Source organism: Myxine glutinosa, chromosome 11 (assembly GCF_964187855.1).
Source record: "Myxine glutinosa chromosome 11, kmMyxGlut1.1, whole genome shotgun sequence".
Lineage (NCBI taxonomy): Eukaryota > Metazoa > Chordata > Myxini > Myxiniformes > Myxinidae > Myxine > Myxine glutinosa.
In genome coordinates, this window is record NC_136271.1 from 32,050,102 (window position 1) to 32,070,081 (window position 19,980).

The 19,980-nt window shown below is 45.5% G+C and overlaps 1 protein-coding gene across 4 annotated transcripts in view; it reads left to right on the plus strand.

The window, feature by feature from the left end:
- The window catches only part of SRPK2 (SRSF protein kinase 2), an 85,655-nt gene that overhangs the window by 47,418 nt on the left and 18,257 nt on the right, over positions 1 to 19,980 (plus strand). For 3 of the 4 annotated variants that reach the window (XM_068130423.2, XM_078786519.1, XM_068130425.2), the window contains one exon: positions 10,878 to 11,523. In XM_068130423.2, coding sequence (XP_067986524.1) covers positions 10,878 to 11,523 — 646 coding nt within the window. The remainder of the gene's footprint in view (positions 1 to 10,877; positions 11,524 to 19,980) is intronic. The other variant, XM_068130424.2, reaches the window with a different exon arrangement.

The window sequence follows — 19,980 nt, forward strand, 5'->3', positions numbered from 1 at the left end:
TATTATTTCGCTCTACCATGTGGGCTGCTGCTTCTCAATCTTACCCAGTCCCTCCCTCACTCAACCCCTTCTCTACTTAATACTGTAGAGTCTAAAATCCTCAGTGTCATTGTAATTTCATGGCAGGAGGTCGAGTATGAGGATTGTCAAGTTGGTGGTCTTGCATTTATTAGCCTTGGTTGCTTATTTATTTATTTATTTATTTATTTATTTATTTATTCGCCTTGGTTCCTATTAGCTTAGGACTTGGTCCAAAACGGGGGCTTATGGATTGGGTCTCGTCCATGCATGCATGCATCAGTGACAATATCTCAGATGTATGGACTGATTTTGTTTATACATGACTGTATACATATGCACATCATTTTGTTTCACAATGCGATCAAAGATGGCCGACTGGCAGCCATTTTAGTTGTAAAAAAAACATATTGAACATGTCATCAACATTTTCTCAGACATGTATTTGCCGATCCTGTTCAAACTTTGCACATAGATAATGAATGATGGCTTTACATATGCACGTCATTTCTTTTCGAGAACAGATCCAAGATGGCCGACTGGTGGCCATTTTTTTTTTTTTTTTTTTTTTTTTTTTTTTTGTATACAAGGTCGAGGCTCGTGATAGAGCGAACATTAATCACACAGAAAGACAAACCGACACATAAAACATATAACATAGGGAGCGGTAGACAAAATGGGGAGAGAGGGGGAAGGACACAAACACAACATTTGAGAGCAGGGACCGAGAGACATGGAGACATCGAGAGATCTGAGAGAGGGCGAGGGCTTTGGGGGGGGGGGGGCGTGGGAAGGGGGCGGTGGGAGAGGTATAAAACATATGGACACTGCCAGGACTTCCAGGAAAGAAGTTGGAATTTCAAACAAGGTGGATCTGGGGTGAATTAGCGGGAGTAGAAAAGATCAAGGTTTTGGATGGGGGAAGATAAGAGATGGTGGTGAACAGCTGTTTTAAAGACCTGGAGGGAGGAGTGGGATTGAAGGGAGTGAGGGAGTTTGTTCCAGAGGCGGGAGAAAAGAGGAATGAAAGAGTGAAGGTGAGCAGAGAGCCGAGATTTCGGCAGTTTAACCATCAGAGGGTTGCTGGCAGATATTGTGCGACCTGTAGGAATATTTGGGGGACAGAGCACAGAGAGAGCTGGGGGTGCAAGGCCGGAGAGGAGTCGGTAGAAGACAGAAAGACCACCTACCTGGCTGCGGTGAGTGAGTGAAAGGCCCTCAGAGATAGCTTCATCGCGGGAGATTCCAATAATTCTGAAAGCTTTGGTTTCAACAGCGTGAAGCCGAGCTAGGTGTGAGGCAGGAGCACCGGCCCATAGGGGAGAACAGTATTCCATTGAGCTGCGGATGAAAGCCTTGTATGTGGTGAGGAGCTCAGGTGTGCCGAGGAAGGACTTCGCACGACGGAGGATGCCCAGTCGGCGACTGGCTTTGGAGGCCAGCTTGGAAATGTGGTTTTCCCAAGAAAGATCATGGCAGATAGTGAGACCCAAAATCTTGAGCGACAGAACTTCTTGTAGAGGATTGTTGAGAAAGTAGATGGGAGGGTTGTCCAGTCGATCTTTTCGGAGAGACATAGTAAGAGTGTGAGATTTGTCAGGATTGAAAGACATGTTCCACTTGTTTGACCAGTCTGTGATTTTGTCCAGGTCTTCAGAGAGTGAGGAGGCAGCAGACTGCCGATCTGAGGGAAGAGGAATGGAGCGGCAGAGAGTGGAGTCATCAGCAAAGAGATAGAGAGGATTTTCGAGAGAGTCAGAGAGATCATTGATGAAGACCAGAAAAAGCACGGGGCCCAGAACACTGCCTTGGGGAACTCCAGCCTGAACAGGAAGAGGAGATGAGAGAAACCCATTCAGGGCCACACGTTGACGACGACTAGAGAGGAAGTCCGCCAGCCATGCGTGGAGATTTCCATGGATACCAAAGGAGGAGAGTTTGGTGAGCAGAGAGGGGTGCCAGACCGTGTCGAAGGCACGTGATATGTCGAGGGAGACAGCTCTAATTTCCTGTTTGGCATTGAGGACCTCCATCCATTGTTGAGACAGCAGAAGCAGCATGTCCAGAGTAGAGTGACCTGGTCTGAAACCAAATTGATGATCAGAGATCAAGCCATTGGAGAAGAGGAAAGATTTCATATCCGAAGCAATGATGGATTCCATGACTTTGCTGATAATTGGGAGAAGGCTGATTGGTCTGTAGTTGCTAGGATCTGTTTTTGCACCTTTTTTGTGCAAAGCGGTGATGTTGGCTGATTTCCAAGCAGATGGCAGTTGACCTTGAGCAAAAGAGAGGGTGAAGAGAACAGAGAGAGGGTGAGATAGAGCAGCAGAGCAGGATTTTAGGACCCGTGGGCTGATGCCGTCGGGTCCAGTTGCAGAATCAGAGTCGAGGGTTGACAGAAACTTTTCCACCTTGTCAGGAGGGAAGGACATGGAGTCCAGGAGCAGCAGGGTACGACTGGGTATGGTGGGTACAGAGAGGGATGGGTTTGGGACACAAGATTTAGAGGCAAACACAGAGTTGAGGCATTCAGCTTTTTCACGTGCGGAGTCAGCTGTGTAGCCGTTTGAGGTAAGGGAGGGGATGGAGGGGGAACAAACACCAGAAACGGATTTGACCAGACGCCACCAGGATTTGGAAGAGGGAGACAGATAAGAGAGTTCGGTCTTGAGAACGGAGAGATATTGTTTCCTGGCTCTCCTGAGGGTGGACACACACTTGTTTCGGGCTTTGTGAAAGGAAATGAGATTTCCTTCCGTTGGATTTGCTTTCCAGGAGACGAAGGCAAGTTGTTTCTGGGCAACAGCCTCACCACAAGATTCCGTGTACCATGGACGGGAGGAAGGGTATGACAACTGAAGACGAGATGGGATAAATCTGTGCATGAGAGAGAGCAATTTACTTTGGAAGAATTCCCAGGATGAGTTGATGTCAGAGGTGGTAGAGATGGGAGACCAGTCCAGATGATTGATGGCTGCTTGAAGACCGTGCCAGTTGGCCTGAGTGAAATGCCAGACTCGTCGACGCTGAGCAGGCTCCCTGAGGATGGTCAGAGAGATGTCCACTTTAACAAGGACATGATCAGATGATCCGATCGGAGCAGAAGAAGAGCAGCAGACATTTTCAGGGAAGTTAGTCATAACCAAGTCCAGAAGAGAAGATGTTCCGTTGACTGAGATCCGGGTCGGGAAATTGACAGATTGTGTCAGTCCCAGTGAGTCGCAGAAGTCCTTTGCTGAGGAGCCATGGCTGGTGAGAGAGGTACCCACACCCAGCCAACTGGCATGATGACAGTTGAAATCACCACATATGAGGAAGAGAGAGTTGGGATGAGTAGATAGAAGTTGGTCCATATCATCAGACAGCGAGATGTAGATGGAGTCATCACTGTTTGGTGGACGGTACAACACACATATGAACAAGAGGTGGGAGCGAAGGGGAAGCCGTAGCCAGAGGTATTCCTGGGGGTGAGGTGGAGAGAGTGCAGTGCAGGGCGAGTGAGGAAGAGAGTTTTTGATAAAGATAGCAACCCCGCCTCCAGGACGAGGCTCAGGTCTATCATACCGGAGGAGGGAGTAGCCCGGGAGAGATACTATGGAATCAGAGACATCATAAAGGAGGAAAGTTTCTGTTAAGCAGATCGACTTTCTGTTAAGCCTTTTGCTACTTAAACGTGTCCCCAACCATTTATTGAATATGCATGGACCAATTTTTGTTCAAATTTGGCAAAGCACAGCACATGACAGCATATACGTGCAACAACAACAACAACAACAACATGCATTTTAAGGCCATTTTCCCTGCTAGAGTCCGTTAGCCTTGCGGTCCCCATGACAATCTTCTCCATTTTGCCCTATTTTCTGCATCTCTCCTTGTTAACCCCCTTGCCCGCATTTTCTTCCACCATCTTTAGCCATAGTCTTTCTCGGTCTTCCCCGTTCTCTACTTCTACATTAATTTCCATCACTCTTCTCAACCAGTCACTTTCATCCTTCCTCAACACATGACCAAACCATCTCAACCTGTTCCTCTTCACAGCATCAATCACAGGCTCTATTCCCATCACCTTTCGCAATTCATCATTTGTCTTCCTCTCTCTCAACGATACTCCGCACATCCACCGAACCATTCGCATTTCCACCCTTTCCAGCCTTCGTTGCTGCTCTGCATTCATGACCCATGTCTCGCTCCCATAAATCATAACACTTCTCACACATGCAGCATAAACCTTTCCCTTCAGCTTCAACGACATTCCCCTCCTCATCAGCACGCCACTCAGTTCCCGAAACTTCTTCCATGCACATCTCACTCGAGCAACCGTTGCCAAGTCTGATCCACCTTCTCCATTCAGCATGTCTCCGAGGTAGCAAAATGTTTTCACACCTTCCAGCTTCACGCCGTCTCCAAGATCCAACTCAACATTTCCTCCATCTGCAGCTCCCTCTGTGCACACCTTGCATTTAAATGTAGCTGCCACACTGGTTAATGACCCTCTCAGACCGCTACATTTTTGATGAACCCACTCAGCGCACATTGTACATTGAATGGAGTTCACTCCGACACCCTTCCTGCACACAGCACATGGCCACTTCCCAGTTCTTTCCACCTCACCACATGCTTTACCACTTGCCATCACCTTCGTCTTTCCTATATTTACCTTCAGACCTTTTGTCTCCATACATTCCTTCCACTTGTTCATCTTTTCCTTCAGTCCATCCATACTTTCTGCAATCAACACCAGATCATCTGCATACAACAACTCCCACGGTAAACCCTCCTTTACGTTCTGAGCCAGCACCTCCATCACAGCTACAAGTTTAATTGTTACAATGTTCGTTACAATGTTACAATGTTATAATGTTACAATGTAGCTACAGCTACACCTACAAATCCCACAATCACTCCATCACAGCTACAAATAGTAGTGGACTTAGTACCGACCCCTGATGCACTCTCACCTTCACCTCAAACTCACCACTGTTACCGTCCTTCGTCCTTACAGCTGTGCGCGCTCTTTTGTACATTGCCATCACTACTCTGATCAACCATTCCTCCACTTCTAACTTCCTCAATGCCCATGTCAATACTTCGCGTGGAACCCTATTGAATGCTTTCTCTAGATCAACAAACCCAAGAAACAACTTCTTCCTCTTCTCCATGTACTTCTCCTGCAACTGCCTCACAATAAAGAGCGCGTCTGTCGTTCCTCTTCCTGGCATAAATCCAAACTGCATTTCGTCGATCTTAACCTTCTTCCTTATCCTCCTCTCCAACACCTTTTCAAATACCTTCATTCCATGCTCCAATAACTTTATCGCTCGGTACGAGCCACACTCCAGAGGGTCACCTTTCCCCTTGTATAAAGGGACGAGGGTACTCAGTTCCCAATTCACTGGAATGCGGCCTTCTTTCACCACCAGATTACAGATCTCTGTCATTCTCTTCACACCCCAACTTCCTGCTGCCTTCAACATATCTCCCACAACTCCCGTCGGCCCTCCCGCTTTTCTACTCTTCATTGCTTTTATCGCTTCCTCAACTTCCTTCTCAGTTATCTTCTCTGCCGGTCCTGAAACTGGGTTACTCTCTATTTTGCCATCCCATTCATTCTCTGTATTCAACAGCATTTCCATATAGCTTTTCCATCTTCCTTTAATTCCATCTGGGTCCACAACGATTTGTCCCACTTCATCCTTCAAGCAACTCACCCCCATCACATCACACCTCTCTTTCGCTATCTGCTTTGCAATCCTGAATACCGCTCTGTGACCCTCTTCCAAATCCAAGCGTTCTCCGAACATTTTCCTACATGCCTCCTGCGCCTTTGCTACCTCTTTCTTTGCAGCCTTCTTGGCTGCCTTATAACTTTCATGCTCTGCTTTTTCTGCTCCCGTACCCTTCGCCTTCTGCCACTCCTTGAACTTCTTCCTCTTCTCGTCAATCCTTTTTCCAACTTAATCATCCCACCACCATGTTTCCGAGTGTCTCGGTGGTCCTTTTGTCCATCCACATACCTCAACAACGGCTCCCAACAGACTATCTTTCATTGACATCCAACCACGTTCAAGCTCAACCACATCATCCTCTACCATACTCAGCCTCTCTTTTAATGCCTCCCTTACTGTCACCTCTTTCAACCTCCACACCTTCATTCTTGGTTGGTACTTCACCCGCCGAGCTCTCCTCGCACCTTTCACCCTTATGTCGCAGACAACCAAGTGGTGCTGTGAAACGGCCTCCTCCGCCCGGATCACCTTGATCACGGTTGTCGTCGACCCACCTGACGTGTATGTAACAAGCTTATTATCCCCTTTCTGGAACTGAGTATTACAAATCAGCTCCATCAGCAAACTCCAAAATCCTTTCACCTTCTCCATTTCTCACACCATATCCGTAACCCCCATGAACTCCCGCAAAACCGTCCATACTCCTTCCCACAAATCCCACATGTCCATTTAGGTCTCCTCCTACCACAACAACTTCCTCATCTTTCACGTTTTCCATCAGCTTCTCTATCGCACAACAGAACTTGTCCTTCTCTTCATCGCTCCGACCAACCTGCGGAGCATATCCCGAGATGACGTTCACCAAGAGCTTTCCAATCATCATTTTCACCATCTCCAACCTATCACTCACTCTCGTCACACTCACCACACTGTCTACAAACTCCTCAGAAAACAGGACACCAACACCATTCACGCCCTCCGGGCACCCTTGCCACACAAACTTGTATTTCTGTCCCTGCCTACCCTTCACCATTCTCACACCACTTCCCTTCCATCTCGTCTCTTGCACACAACATATGTCCACTCTTCTTCTGACCAATACTTCCACCACTTCTCCTGATCTCCCTGTCATTGTCCCTACATTCCATGTCCCAAACCTCAGAAACCGATCTCCACTTTGGGCTGTACCCTGCCCATATGTACAGACTTGGCATTTAATATGGAATATTTTTTTTGTGGGGGTGAACTTACTTTTCAAAATGACGTAGAACCAAAAGTTCATTGGAATTATGTTTAAATTATTCTAGATTTTGTTAATGTGACCTTTAAAATAAACAAAAACCACATTTGACATTTCGAAGCAAATAAATTGATCCTTGAAAGTGATGTCAACTGATATCGAACTCAATTCACGGACAGTACTGTGTTAAACTTCTGTACGTTTTCCAGACGTATCTCTTTATTTTTCACGTTAGCCAAATTTTTTTTCAACAAAAACAAAAGCTAAATTATGACTGGGATTACCGACAGTAAAATTACAGTTCAGTACTTTGTGTAACCCCCACGAGCATTCAGGAGAGCACGTCCACGTCGAGGCATGCTGTTCACGAGATTTGCCAAGGTTTGGACAGGAATCGCTTGCCATGCAGTGACAATAGTCTGCTGCAATTCACGCATAGAGGTAGGCTGCTGGTCCAAGTTGTCGATTTGACGCATTAATTCTGCCCACAAGTTCTCTATCGGATTCATATCCGGGGACATAGCAGGCCACTCCATATACTCCACACCACGGTCAGCAAGAAAGTTTTGGATCATGCGAGCACGATGAGGCCGTGCATTGTCATCTTGGAAGACAACGTTTCCTCGAAAGGCTGCACGAGCAAATGGAAGCAATGTTTCTTGCAGAATGACCCTGTACTTGAACTGGTTCAGGTTTCCATTCAGAACAACCAGGCGAGTTTTGCCCCCTGCATGAAAAGCAGCCCAAACGGTCACCCCACCACCTCCAGCTTGGACTCTAGGCACTATACAATCTTCGTTGTGGGCTTCATGCACTTGGCTGCGCACTCGGACGCAGCCATCTTGATGATAGACCAGAAATCTAGACTCGTCACTGAAGGTCACGTGATTCCAGTGTCCTGGCTGCCATTAACGGTGCTCTCTGGCCCACTGCAATCGGCGCTGGCTGTGTTGTCTGGTCAGGCGTGGCTTTCTCAGGGGACGCCTGGCACGATAGCCTGTTTGAACCAGTCGATGGTTGACTAGCCTTCTGGATACAGGCACATATGTCAGTTGATGCCACTCAGCCCTAAGCCGATTAGCTGACTTGGTTACGCCATTGCAGAGTAGCCGGTGCAGCTGGCGATCATCTCTCCTTGTGGTTCTGCGTGGACGTCCTGGCCTCGGTATTGGAGTAGGGACACCCCTCTGAGCATTTCGTTTCAGGATCTTTGACACCTGACCTTGAGTGATGCCATACTGCCGAGCAATAGCACGCTGTTTCATGCCAGAATTTCGTAAAGCCACCACTCCATGACAAACAGCATTGTCAAGTTGACGGACCATCTCCAGATGAAGCGGCAATAACTCTTGTAGACGTGCAGCAGTTGTTTTCCACTAATACAGAATGCAACAACCCTTATATACCCGATTGTGAAGCCAATCGTCAAATGTACCTGTCCTTACATTTTGTCACGCCACCAGTGATATAATCCTGTTATTGACTTCTTGCTGCGAAAGACAATCAGTGACATGGTTATTATCAACAACGACATCACCGAGTGGTAAAAGAAACTCACCAGATTGATATACTGAGTTCAGAAAGTAAACCCAAGTCAAGGAAAAATATATATTCCATATTAAATGCCAAGTCTGTAGTTGTAATTGTCATGGTTCTCTTTTTGAGGCAATGTTTTTATGGCCGGATGCCCTTCCTGACGCCAACCCTCTTTGTCGCCTCTTACGACATGCAGGGATACGGTGTACCTATTCTAACCAGGGTACACACCGGGATAAAGCGTTGAATAAAACCAAACGGGTTTAATCCCGAACAAATAAACAGAGAATGAAATCTATATAAATAATACACTGTGTGTGTGCGTGTGCGTGTGTATGTGTGTGTTACCGATAGACTCCTAAACGGAGAGGCTCACGTGCTTGATATTTGGCATAGACATGACCATTGAGCCTGGGAAGGACATGGCCTACTTAAAAATATTTGACGAGATCCATATTTTTTATTCATATTTACCTCAGCGCATTTCAGCGAGGAACATGATACAGTACACGGAATCCCAGCATGTGCCAGAGGAGCTCGCTGATTCGCTCAGAGCGATCATGTGATGTTCCATCCTCGCTGCCAGACCACTGAATGGAAAATATATAGAATGACCATTGCCATTCACACCACATAGGTGGAGATGCAGCTACCGGGCGCCATCTTGGTTGGCACTCGATGCTGGGCGATGGTGATTTCCGTCACGCGTTTGCACGTAATTCAGAGCGAAAAGCGATTGCGTTTTTTCACCTTTTGTGCGATCGTGTTTTGTGCGATATGAATTAAATTTTGTGCGATATGTGCGATATGCGATATGAATCCCCCTCCCCTTTCCCCCTCCCCCTCCCCTCCCCTGCCCTCCCTTCCCCCTCCCTTCCCCCTCCCTTCCCCCTCCCCTCCCCCTCCCTTTCCCCCTACCCCTTCCCCCCTCCCTCTCCTCCTCCCCCCCCTCCTCCTCCCCCTCCTCCTCCCCCTCCCCCTTCCCTTCCCCTAACTTAACTCACTTAGCTCTGATCGTTCTCTGCGTCGTCTCTGATCTGATTGCGTCGTCTGCAATCGCCCAGGCCCCCGTTTTCGTGTGGGGAGAAGGCCGCAGTCCACTTGGTTCCATGCGCCACCAGGCCTCACCATGCTCCAGCGGCAAGCAGCGCTCGTCCACGGGGCGTTCCTGCCTCGCATATACGTGCACTTCGCTTTATTTTACGATTGATAAAAGATTGCCGATTGGTAGACTGGCGGCCATTTTAGTTGTAAAAAAACCCGATATTGAACACGTCCTCAACCTTTTCTCGGACATGCAATTACCGATCCTGTTCAAACTTTGCACATAGATAATTAATGAATGATGGCTTTACATATGCACGTCATTTCTTTCTGAGAACAGATCCAAGATGGCAGGCCGGCGGCCATCTTGTTACATAGACGTGTCCCATCCATTTCTCGGACATGTGGACCTATTTTCTTCAAACTTGGCGCAAATACAATACATGAGTATATATATATATATATATATATATATATATATATATATATATATATATATATATACATACATACATACATACATACATACATACAGAAGATTTTGTTTTGTCATCTGACCAAAGATGGTCGTCTGACAGCCTTTAACTCCATACAGCAAAATTACTAAAACCATGGTGGGGACAATGACATTTTATGTCTTTTTCTTCTTCTCATTATAATAAGCTTCCTCTGGAGTCCAATGTGCCTCAAGATATCTTATGTCACAATATTTCTTTATTTCTGTCTATTCGTATCTTTGATAACAATCCATTGTAAGGGACCTGACATTTACCAGCCATGCTTTTATTCAGGTTCCTCTACTCTTTTCATCATATGTATGGTTCTTTTATTTTGTTTGATTGATTAAAATTGGAAATAATAAAAATGAACTGAATGCTAAGTTTGCCTCATTTTGGATGAAAAAATAACACCGGTTGAATGAGAAAGGTTGTAACTTTTGTCAACTGCACAACATCATTACTCTAATGCTGGAATATTAAAGTTTAGAAATAATGGCAACCAAACTGATCGATAAAATGAGTTGGAGTAGATTAGCAAGGAATGGATTGGTGATGTCCATTGTAAGCTTGTGTGGGCAGTTAGCTTTTCGCTATTAATTATGATGGTCTCTTCCACACAGACCTTTCATTCCAAAATTTACAAAAAGCAATTTCATCAAAAGCGGTCGACTCGACATCGGCAGAAAACAATACCAATAAAATATGCATTTAGGATGTTTGACATCCCCTTCGTCCATCCCTTTCATAATCCAGGATTTTACCTCTGTTTTCATGATTCGTGTTAAATGTTTTTGCTTTTGCATGTTTCAGCAGGATGAGGGGAAAATGTCACGAAATAAGAAGAAGAGATTGAAGAAGAAGCAGAGGAAGATGGCTCTCTTGCTGTCTCAGCGCATGCAGGATATTGAGCAATTGGAGCGTGAAGCAGAGGTTACAGAAGCTGTGCCCCAGTCCTCAACCACCAGCTCTTCAGCTGTTTCTCCTGCGCTGACACCTGCCTCGGATGTCTCGATTGTAACACCTGATGTCATCACAACTGAGAAATTGCCACAGCCACAAGGAAAGCCTGCCCAGCATCATCAGCAGCACTGTATATCAGACAAGGAGATAAAGGCTGAAGCAGATTTCGATTTTAGCGTAGAGTATGAAGAGGACGATGAGGATGGTTGGGAAGATGTTGAAATAATTGAGGTACCAGTTGGCGAAGACTTGGGACTAGATTTGGAAGAGAATATGAAGTTCAGCAAGAGGAAAACGCAAGACTCAAATAAAGGAGCCATGGTTGAGAGACTTGAGATTTTGGAAAGATCCACAGAGGCCATGCACAATTGCATGCGGTTGCAGGAAGGTGGAGACCTGTTTGTCGGAGAAAATGGACAGATTTCTGTGCCGACGCAATTGGACACTTCAGTGCTGAGGAAGACCCATCTGGAAAGAGTGGATGATTTACTTGGAGGTGTGTTACACTACACGTCTTATCCTTCTTTCTTTCGTCAACTCTTCCCTATGTGTTAATGAGGTGATATGAAACTTGCATTGGAAAATAGTTCATGTGTTCTGGTGCAGTTACTCGTCTGCTACATTGTAGAGGATGCTTTCCTTTGGAGAAGACTCAAAGCCAGCTGTCTTCAGATGTAATTGTGTACATGTAAATTATCCAGTGGTAACTTTAAGAAAATCTTGCCTTCTTTAAGGCCACGTTTGCCTTGTCTCCATTAGGCGACCAATACCTTTTGTTATTGGGAATCGGGCCGAACTGAATTGAAGCTCCATGGCCCCACTAGCTTGGCAGAACATCAAGGTCGGCATTAACATCGTCTAGTGGACAAGTCATGTCTTAGCATGGTGTAACTTCCTGGTGCACAAATTGCGACAAACAGCTCTAGAAAGCTTGACGTCTTGCAAACCTAAAAGATGGACAGTATCTGCTTGGGACATTGTAAAAATACGCAACTCGCTAGCTTGTCATGTCATGATTGGTGAACACAATCGTTTTGGAAGTTAATGACCATTATAGCAAATTGTTTAACATACATGGTCGAGGCTTGTGGAAGAGCTAGGACACAGAACAGATCAGGACACAACATAAAGGGAACAACAGGAGAAAGGGGAAACAGCAATAACAGGGCAGAGGGAGAAGGTAGACAGACATGGACAAATGAGGGATGCACGTAACGATGGGGGTTTGGGGAGAGCGCAAGTGGTGGACAAGATGGGTGGTACACAAGCAAAATTTTGAGAGGGTGAGGGTGGTTTAACGAGTTTAGAAAAGATCATGGCTTTGGATGGGAGATGACCTGAAGTGGTGGTCAACAGGTGTCTTGAAGACCGTGTGTATGTGTGTGTGTGTGTGTGTGTGTGTGTGTGTGTGTGTGTGTGTGTGTGTGTGTGTGTGTGTGTGTGTGTGTGTGTGTGTGCGTGCGTGCGTGCGTGCGTGCGTGTGTGTGTGTGTGTGTGTGTAAAAAAAAAAACATTCAGTGTGTATCTGAAATATCAGTATGTATTTTATATATATATATCTGTGCAGCGTCTGTCTTGTGTTGTCACTGAACTACTTTCTCAAATTTTTGTGAAATCGTACCAAACTTTTGGAATGCACATATCTCTCCCGTCAGTATGTCCTAAAGGTATTTGTTTTGAAAAAATTTCCAATTTTTTTTTTGGGAGGGTGGATGTTTTTGGGATTTTTTTTTTTTCAACTTCAATTGTTTATAAAATGTGATATCACGTATATTACAAATACATTTGTGCAAAATAATTGTTTGAATTATGATTGGTTTAAACCATGACAAAACGGGTACAAACAGGTACATGACAAAACCAAACATGACAAAACATACGGGTACAGTCATTTATCTATATATCTACACATCTGGGCAGTGTCTGTGTTGTCACTTAACGACTCCCTCAAACTTTTGTTTCCGTGGTTGTGAAGTGTTTTTGATAAGGTTGTGGTGGTTTTGAATCACGTGGTGGTGAGGTATTTTGAATTATGTGGTGGTGAGGTGTTTTTAAATCAAATGGTGGTGAGGTGTTTTAAAATCACATGGTGGTGAGGTGTTTTGAATTACGTGGTGGTGAGGTATTTATTACGGGTACAGTCATTTATCTATATATCTACACATCTGGGCAGTGTCTGTGTTGTCACTTAACGACTCCCTCAAACTTTTGTTTCCGTGGTTGTGAAGTGTTTTTGATAAGGTTGTGGTGGTTTTGAATCACGTGGTGGTGAGGTATTTTGAATTATGTGGTGGTGAGGTGTTTTTAAATCAAATGGTGGTGAGGTGTTTTGAATTACGTGGTGGTGAGGTATTTATAATTACGTGGTGGTGAGGTGTTTTTAATTATGTGGTGGTGAGTGTTTTGAATTAGTTGGTGATGAGGTGTTTTGAATTACGTGGTGGTGAGGTGTTTTGAATTACTTGGTGGTGAGGTGTTTTTAATTTCGTGGCTGTGAGGTGTTTTTTATTCTGTGTTTTATGGCTGTGAGGTGTATTTAATTTCATGGTGGTGAGGTGTTTTTATTACGTGTTTTATGGCTGTGAGGTGTTTTTAATTTCGTGGTGGTGAGGTGTTTTTGTCCCCCGTCGCACAGCGGAGCGAAAGGGGGACTATGGTTTTCCCCTCCGTCCGTGTGTCCGTCCGTCCGTCCGTGCGTGTGGGCGTGCGTGCGTAAGCGAAAGACCGCATTCGAATTTGGTGTGTGGGTGCAACCCACGTCAAAATCCAAGATGGCCGCCGCCATGTATGTCTGATGCCATGTAAGTCTGAACCTTGTGAGCTGAATATCTTGAAAAATAAGCAAAGTACCAACTTCTAATCTGGTGTATGGGTGTATCTAGGCATAAGGAAGAACGCTATTGAAAATTGAGTCGCCACGTGAAAATCCAAGATGGCCGCCGCCATGTATGTCTGAACCTTGTGAGATGAATATCTTGAAAAATAAGTGAAGTACCAACTTTTTTTTGTTGTTGTTTAGGTGTATCTCGGCATAAGGAAGAACGCTATTGAAAATTGGGTCGCCACGTCAGAATCCAAGATGGCCACCACCATATATATGTCTGAACCTTGAGCGAAACATCTCGAAAAATAAGCGAAGTACCAACTTCTAATCTGGTGTGTGGGGGTATCGAGGGACAAGGAAGAACGCTGTTTAAAATTGGGTCGCCACGTCAACATCCAAGATGGCCGCCGCCATGTACGTCTGAACCTTGTGAGATTAATATCTTGAAAAACAAGCGTTACGCCTAGGTCTCCCGTCGGTGAAGTGATGTGAGTTGACAAAGTGGAAGACGCAGAAAACATGCTATGATATGATATTTCGCTCAAGGTTCAGACATACATGATGGTGGCCATCTTGGATTTTGACGTGGCGACCCAATTTTCAATATATGTATATATACACACACACACCTTTACACACACACCTTTACATATACATCTTTACGCAAACCTTTACACACATCTTTACAAACACACACCTTGGAACACACACACACACACACATCTTTACAAATTTTTTTTTTTTAATTTTTTTTTTTTTTTTTTTTTTTTTTTGTATACAAGATCGAGGCTCGTGAAAGAGCGAACATTAATCACACAGAAAGACAAACAGACACATAAAACAAATAACATCGGGAGCGGTAGACAAGATGGGGAGAGAGGGGGAAGGACACAAACACAACATTTGAGAGCAGGGACCGAGAGACATGGAGACATCGAGAGATCTGTGGGAGGGAGAGGGCTTTGGGGGGGAGGCATGTGAAGGGGGGGAGGCATGTGAAGGGGGGGAGGCATGTGAAGGGGGGGGGGTGGGAGAGGTATAAACATCTGGACACTGCCAGGATTTCCAGGAAATAAGTTGGAATTTCAAACAAGATGCACCTTTACACACACACACACACACCTTTACACACAATGCACCTTTACATGCATACTTTCCCCTCCCCCCCCCCCCCCCCCTCCCCTTCCCACGCCTCCTGCCCCCAAGCCCTCTCCCTCCCACACTTCTCCCTGCTCTCAAATGTTGTGGTTGTGTGCTTCCCCTTCTCTCCCCATCTTGGCTTCCGCTCCCTCTTTTGTATATTTTGTTTGTCTGGTTGATTTGTTTGTGAAATAAATGTTAGCTCTTTCACGAGCCTCGATTCAGTATACAAAAAAAAAAAAAAAAAACACCTTTACACACACACAACCTTTACACACACACACACATCTCTACACACACATCTTTACACACACACATATCTTTACACACATACACCTTTACAAACACAACCTTTACACACACACACACACACACACACACACACACACACACACACACACACACACACACACACACACCTTTATTTTTGTGATGTGATGTCGACCTCTTCTTGGTTGCTGGAAAGTTTGGAAATAGAAAGTGATATATATCCTCGATATAACAAATGGTTTTGTTACTGAAGCCAAGGCCAGGGTGGTCAAAGTTGATGGGGAGACCTTTCATAATACTAAAATACGCCGTTTGTGTCTGCCTAATGAATTTTTGACGCCAATACATTCCGTCCTTACTCATCCAATCTCAACCAAACTTGACAGGATGACCAAGGGTTACATAATGAAGGTTGTACCGCATTCATTTGCCCCCTTCCCCAAGGGGGTTTTCTCCCCCGAGCGGGTTTTCTCCACCATTACCGTCAATGGGTTGCGTGTTGAGGTGTATATCGATGTTAAATTAGCTTTGTCGTGGTGTTTTTCCAAGGCCGCTTCGAATAACAAAACTAACGATAATGGCATAATATTAATGTTATTACAAAACAATATAATACCAATAATATCCCACCTCCCCAAGGGGTTTTTTCCGGAGAGCCAACGTATATAAATAGCTTATCATGGCGTTTTCATGGGAGCAACGGCCTCTCCCAGAAGTAATGAACATTAATGAATATTATGAACCACAAACACGTATGATTAGCTTTTTAAACAGTCACTAATGCTGTTTATAACACTAAATGAAGAAATTTGGAGGAATCCCGACATGCGTGAGGTAAGTTTTACTTACACAACTGAGCGAAGATCTACTGTAATCGAGGTACCCCATAAGTGGTGGGTTAATAACATGGCCCTTCCTGGTGCTAACGTGGCGTTTTTCATCGTGAACTTTTGAAACTTGCTCCTTCTGTTTAAAACGAAACTGAAAGGGAGGAAGCTCGGGTTGTGGTTATTTACCAAGCAGCTAGCTAGCGCTTGCCAAGCCAGCCGTTCCTTAACGGTTTTTTGAATGGAGTGCTTGCTCGAATGCTTTAACCACTTGGCGATCTCTCTACAAGAAACTTGGTAAATGAACACACACCCAATGTTCTTGAGACCGGACCGTAGATCGACTGTCATCTATATACCCCAAAGAGGAATGACCCTTTCTGCAGCTCCCGTAATCAGCGGGTGTACTACCGGTAGTTGTAGAAAATGCACAAATAGTTCATTGTTGATATTAGTACAGCCAAGTTTGACGACATTCTCCCCTCATGGGTTAGGTCCATCATGGGCTCAAAATCGAACTGTAATTTCAGATTTTCTACAAAACAAGCAGCATTGAGTGCTGCATCAGGGAGCAGGCTATCTTCTTTTTTTTCTTTTTTTTCTTAAATACAGAATCGAGGCTCGTGTAAGAGCTAACACATTAATCATGAAAACATGCACAGACACATAACACATACAATGAAGGGAGTGGGAGACAAGAAGGGGAGAGAGTGGGAAGCACACAAGCACAACAACAGTGGAGAACGGGAACGTCGTTAGATCTGTGGAAGGGGGAAGGCTGGGGGGAGGAGGGAGGGGGTACAGAGTAGAAAGCAAATGAACACTACTAGGAATTTCAGGTAAGAAGTTGGGGATTGAAAGAGGCGGATTTGGGGTGTTTTAACGGGGGTAGAAAAGATTCTGGTTTTGGATGGGGGAAGATAAGAGATGGTGGTGAACAGCTGTTTTAAAGACCTGGAGGGAAGAGAGGGATTGAAGAGAGTGTTGGAGATTGTTCCAGAGGTAGGAGAAAAGAGGAATAAAAATGGTGTTGTGAGCAGAGAGTCTTGATTTTGGCAGTTTTACCAGAAGAGGGTTGCTGGCAGATCTTGTGCGTCCTGCAGGAATATTTTGGGGCAGAGCACAGACAAAGCAGGGGGAGCAAGGCCGGAGAGGAGTTGGTAGAAGACAGAAAGACCACCAACCTGCCTGCAGTGAGAGAGAGAAAGGCCCTCAGAATCGACCATCGCGGGAGATACTCCCAAAATCCTGAAATCCAAGAGATCCTGAAAGCTTTGGTTTCTACAGCGTGAAGCCAAGCTAGGTGTGAGGCAGGAGCACCAGCCCAGATGGGAGAGAAGTACTCCATCAAGCTGTGGATGAAAGCTTTGTATGTGGTGAGGAGCTGAGAAGTGCCCAGAAAGGACTTTCTATGACGGAGGATGCCCAGTCGGCGACTGGCTTTGGAGGCCAGCTTGGAAATGTGGTTTTCCCAGGAAAGATCATGGCAGATAATGAGACCCAAAAGCTTGAGTGCCAGAACTTCTTTGAGAGGATTGTTGAGAAAGTAAATGGGAGGGTTGTCCAGACGGTCTTTTCGGAGAGACAGTGAGAGTGTGAGATTTTTCAGGATTTAAAAACATGTTTTACCAGTTTGTGATTTTGTCCAGGTCTGCAGAGAGTGAAGAGGCTGCTGCCTGTCGGTCTGAGGGTTGAGATATGGAGCGGCAGAGAGTGGAGTCATCAGCAAAGAGATAGAGAGGATTTTCTAGAGAGTCAGAGAGATCATTAATGAAGACCAGAAATAGTACAGGACCCAGAACACTACCCTGGGGAACTCCAGCCAGAACAGGAAGGGAAGATGAGAGAATTCCATTAAGAGCCACATGTTTACTGCGACCAGAGAGGAAGTCGACAAGCCATGTTTGGAGGCATCCATGGATACCATAGGAGGAGAGTTTGGTGAGCAGGGCGGTGTGCCATACCGTATCGAAGGCACGGGGTATGTCAATGGAGACGGCTCTGATTTCCTGTCTGGCGTTGAGGACCTCCATCCATTGTTGAGACAGCAGAAGCAGCATTTCCAGAGTATAATGACCTGGTCTGAATCGAAATTGATGATCAGAGATCAAGCCATTGGAGAAGAGGAAGGATTTAATATCAGAAGCGATGATGGATTCCATGACCTGGCTGCTTATTGGGAGCAGGCTGATTGGTCTGTAGTTGCAGGGATCTGTTTTTGCACCTTTTTGTGTAAAGCGGTAATGTTGGCTGATTTCCAAGCAGATGGCAGATGACCTTGAGCAAAAGAGAGGGTGAAGAGAACAGAGAGAGGGTGAGATAGAGCAGCAGAGCAGGATTTTAGGACCCGTGGGCTGATGCCGTTTGGTCCAGTTGCAGAATCAGAGTCTTGTCAGGAGAGTAGGACACAGAGTCCAGGAGCAGCTGTGTACGATGGGTAAGGTGAGTACAGAGAGAGATGGGTTTGGGACACAAGATTTTGAGGCAAACACAGAGTTGAGGCATACGGCTTTGTCACATGCGGTGTCAGCTGTGTAGCCGTTTGAGGTAATGGAGGGGAAACAAACACCAGAAACAGATTTGACCAGATGCCACCAGGATTTGGAGGAAGGAGACAGGTTTGAGATTTCACTCTTGAGAGTAGAGAGATATTGTTTCCTGGCTCTCATGAGGGGAGACACACACTTGTTCCGAGCTCTGTGAAAGGAACCGAGATGTCCTTCAGTTGGATTAGCCTTCCAAGAGGCGAAGGCAAGTTGTTTCAGGGCAACTGCCTCACCACAAGATTCAGTATACCATGGACGGGAGGAAGGGTAAGACAACTGAAGACGAGATGGGATAAATCTGTGCATGAGAGAGAGCAGTTTGCTTTGGAAGAAATCCCAGGATGAGTTGATGTCAGAGGCAGTAGAGATGGGAGACCAGTCAAGATGATTGATGGCTGTTTGCAGACAATGCCAGTCGGCCTGAGTGAAATGCCAGACTCGTCGACGCTGAGGAGGCTCTCTGAGAACGGCCAGAGAGACGTCCACTTTAACAAGGAAATGATCAGATGAACCGATTGGAGCAGAAGAAGAGCAGCAGACATTTGCAGGGAAGTTTGTCATAACCAAGTCTAGAAGAGAATATGTACCATTAACTGAGATCTGGGTCGGGAAATTGACAGATTGTGTCAGTCACAATGAGTCGCAGAAGTCCTTTGTCAATGAGTCGCAGAAGTCCTTTGTTGAGGTGCCGTGGCTGGTGAGAGAGGTACTTACACCCAGCCAGCTGGCATTATGACAGTTGAAGTCGCCAAATATGAGAAAGGGAGAGTTGGGGTGAGTGGATAAAAGTTGGTCCATGTTGTCAGACAGGGAGATGTAAATGGAGTCATCACTGTTTGGAGGACGGTACAGAACACATATGAACAAAAGGTGGGAGCGGAGAGGAAGCCGTAGCCAGAGGTACTCCTGGGGTGAGGTGGAGAGAGGGCAGTGCAAGGAGAGTGAGGAAGAGAGTTTTTGATAAAGATAGCAACCCCACCACTAGGATGAGGATCACGTGTATCATACCGGAGGAGGGAGTAACCAGTAAAGGTGGGCGCAATTCGGAAAATTTTAAGTCCGCTTACCGCTTATCCGCTCCGCCAGCCCGTGTAGTCCGATACGCTTATCCGCTTCAGCGGCCGAAAATCTTCGTCCGCTTACCGGTTATCCGCTTATCCGCTTCGATTCGATTTTTTAAAAGCGCTTCGACGTTTTTAAAGCGATTTTTGACGTTTCTAAAGGGAATTTAATGCTTTTTAAGCCTAAATAGCCATTTCTAACTACTACAAAGACAAACAAAGCTTTTAAGATCAAAAATATACATTTTTATTAAAATAAATTTTATTCAAAATTTATTGAAATAA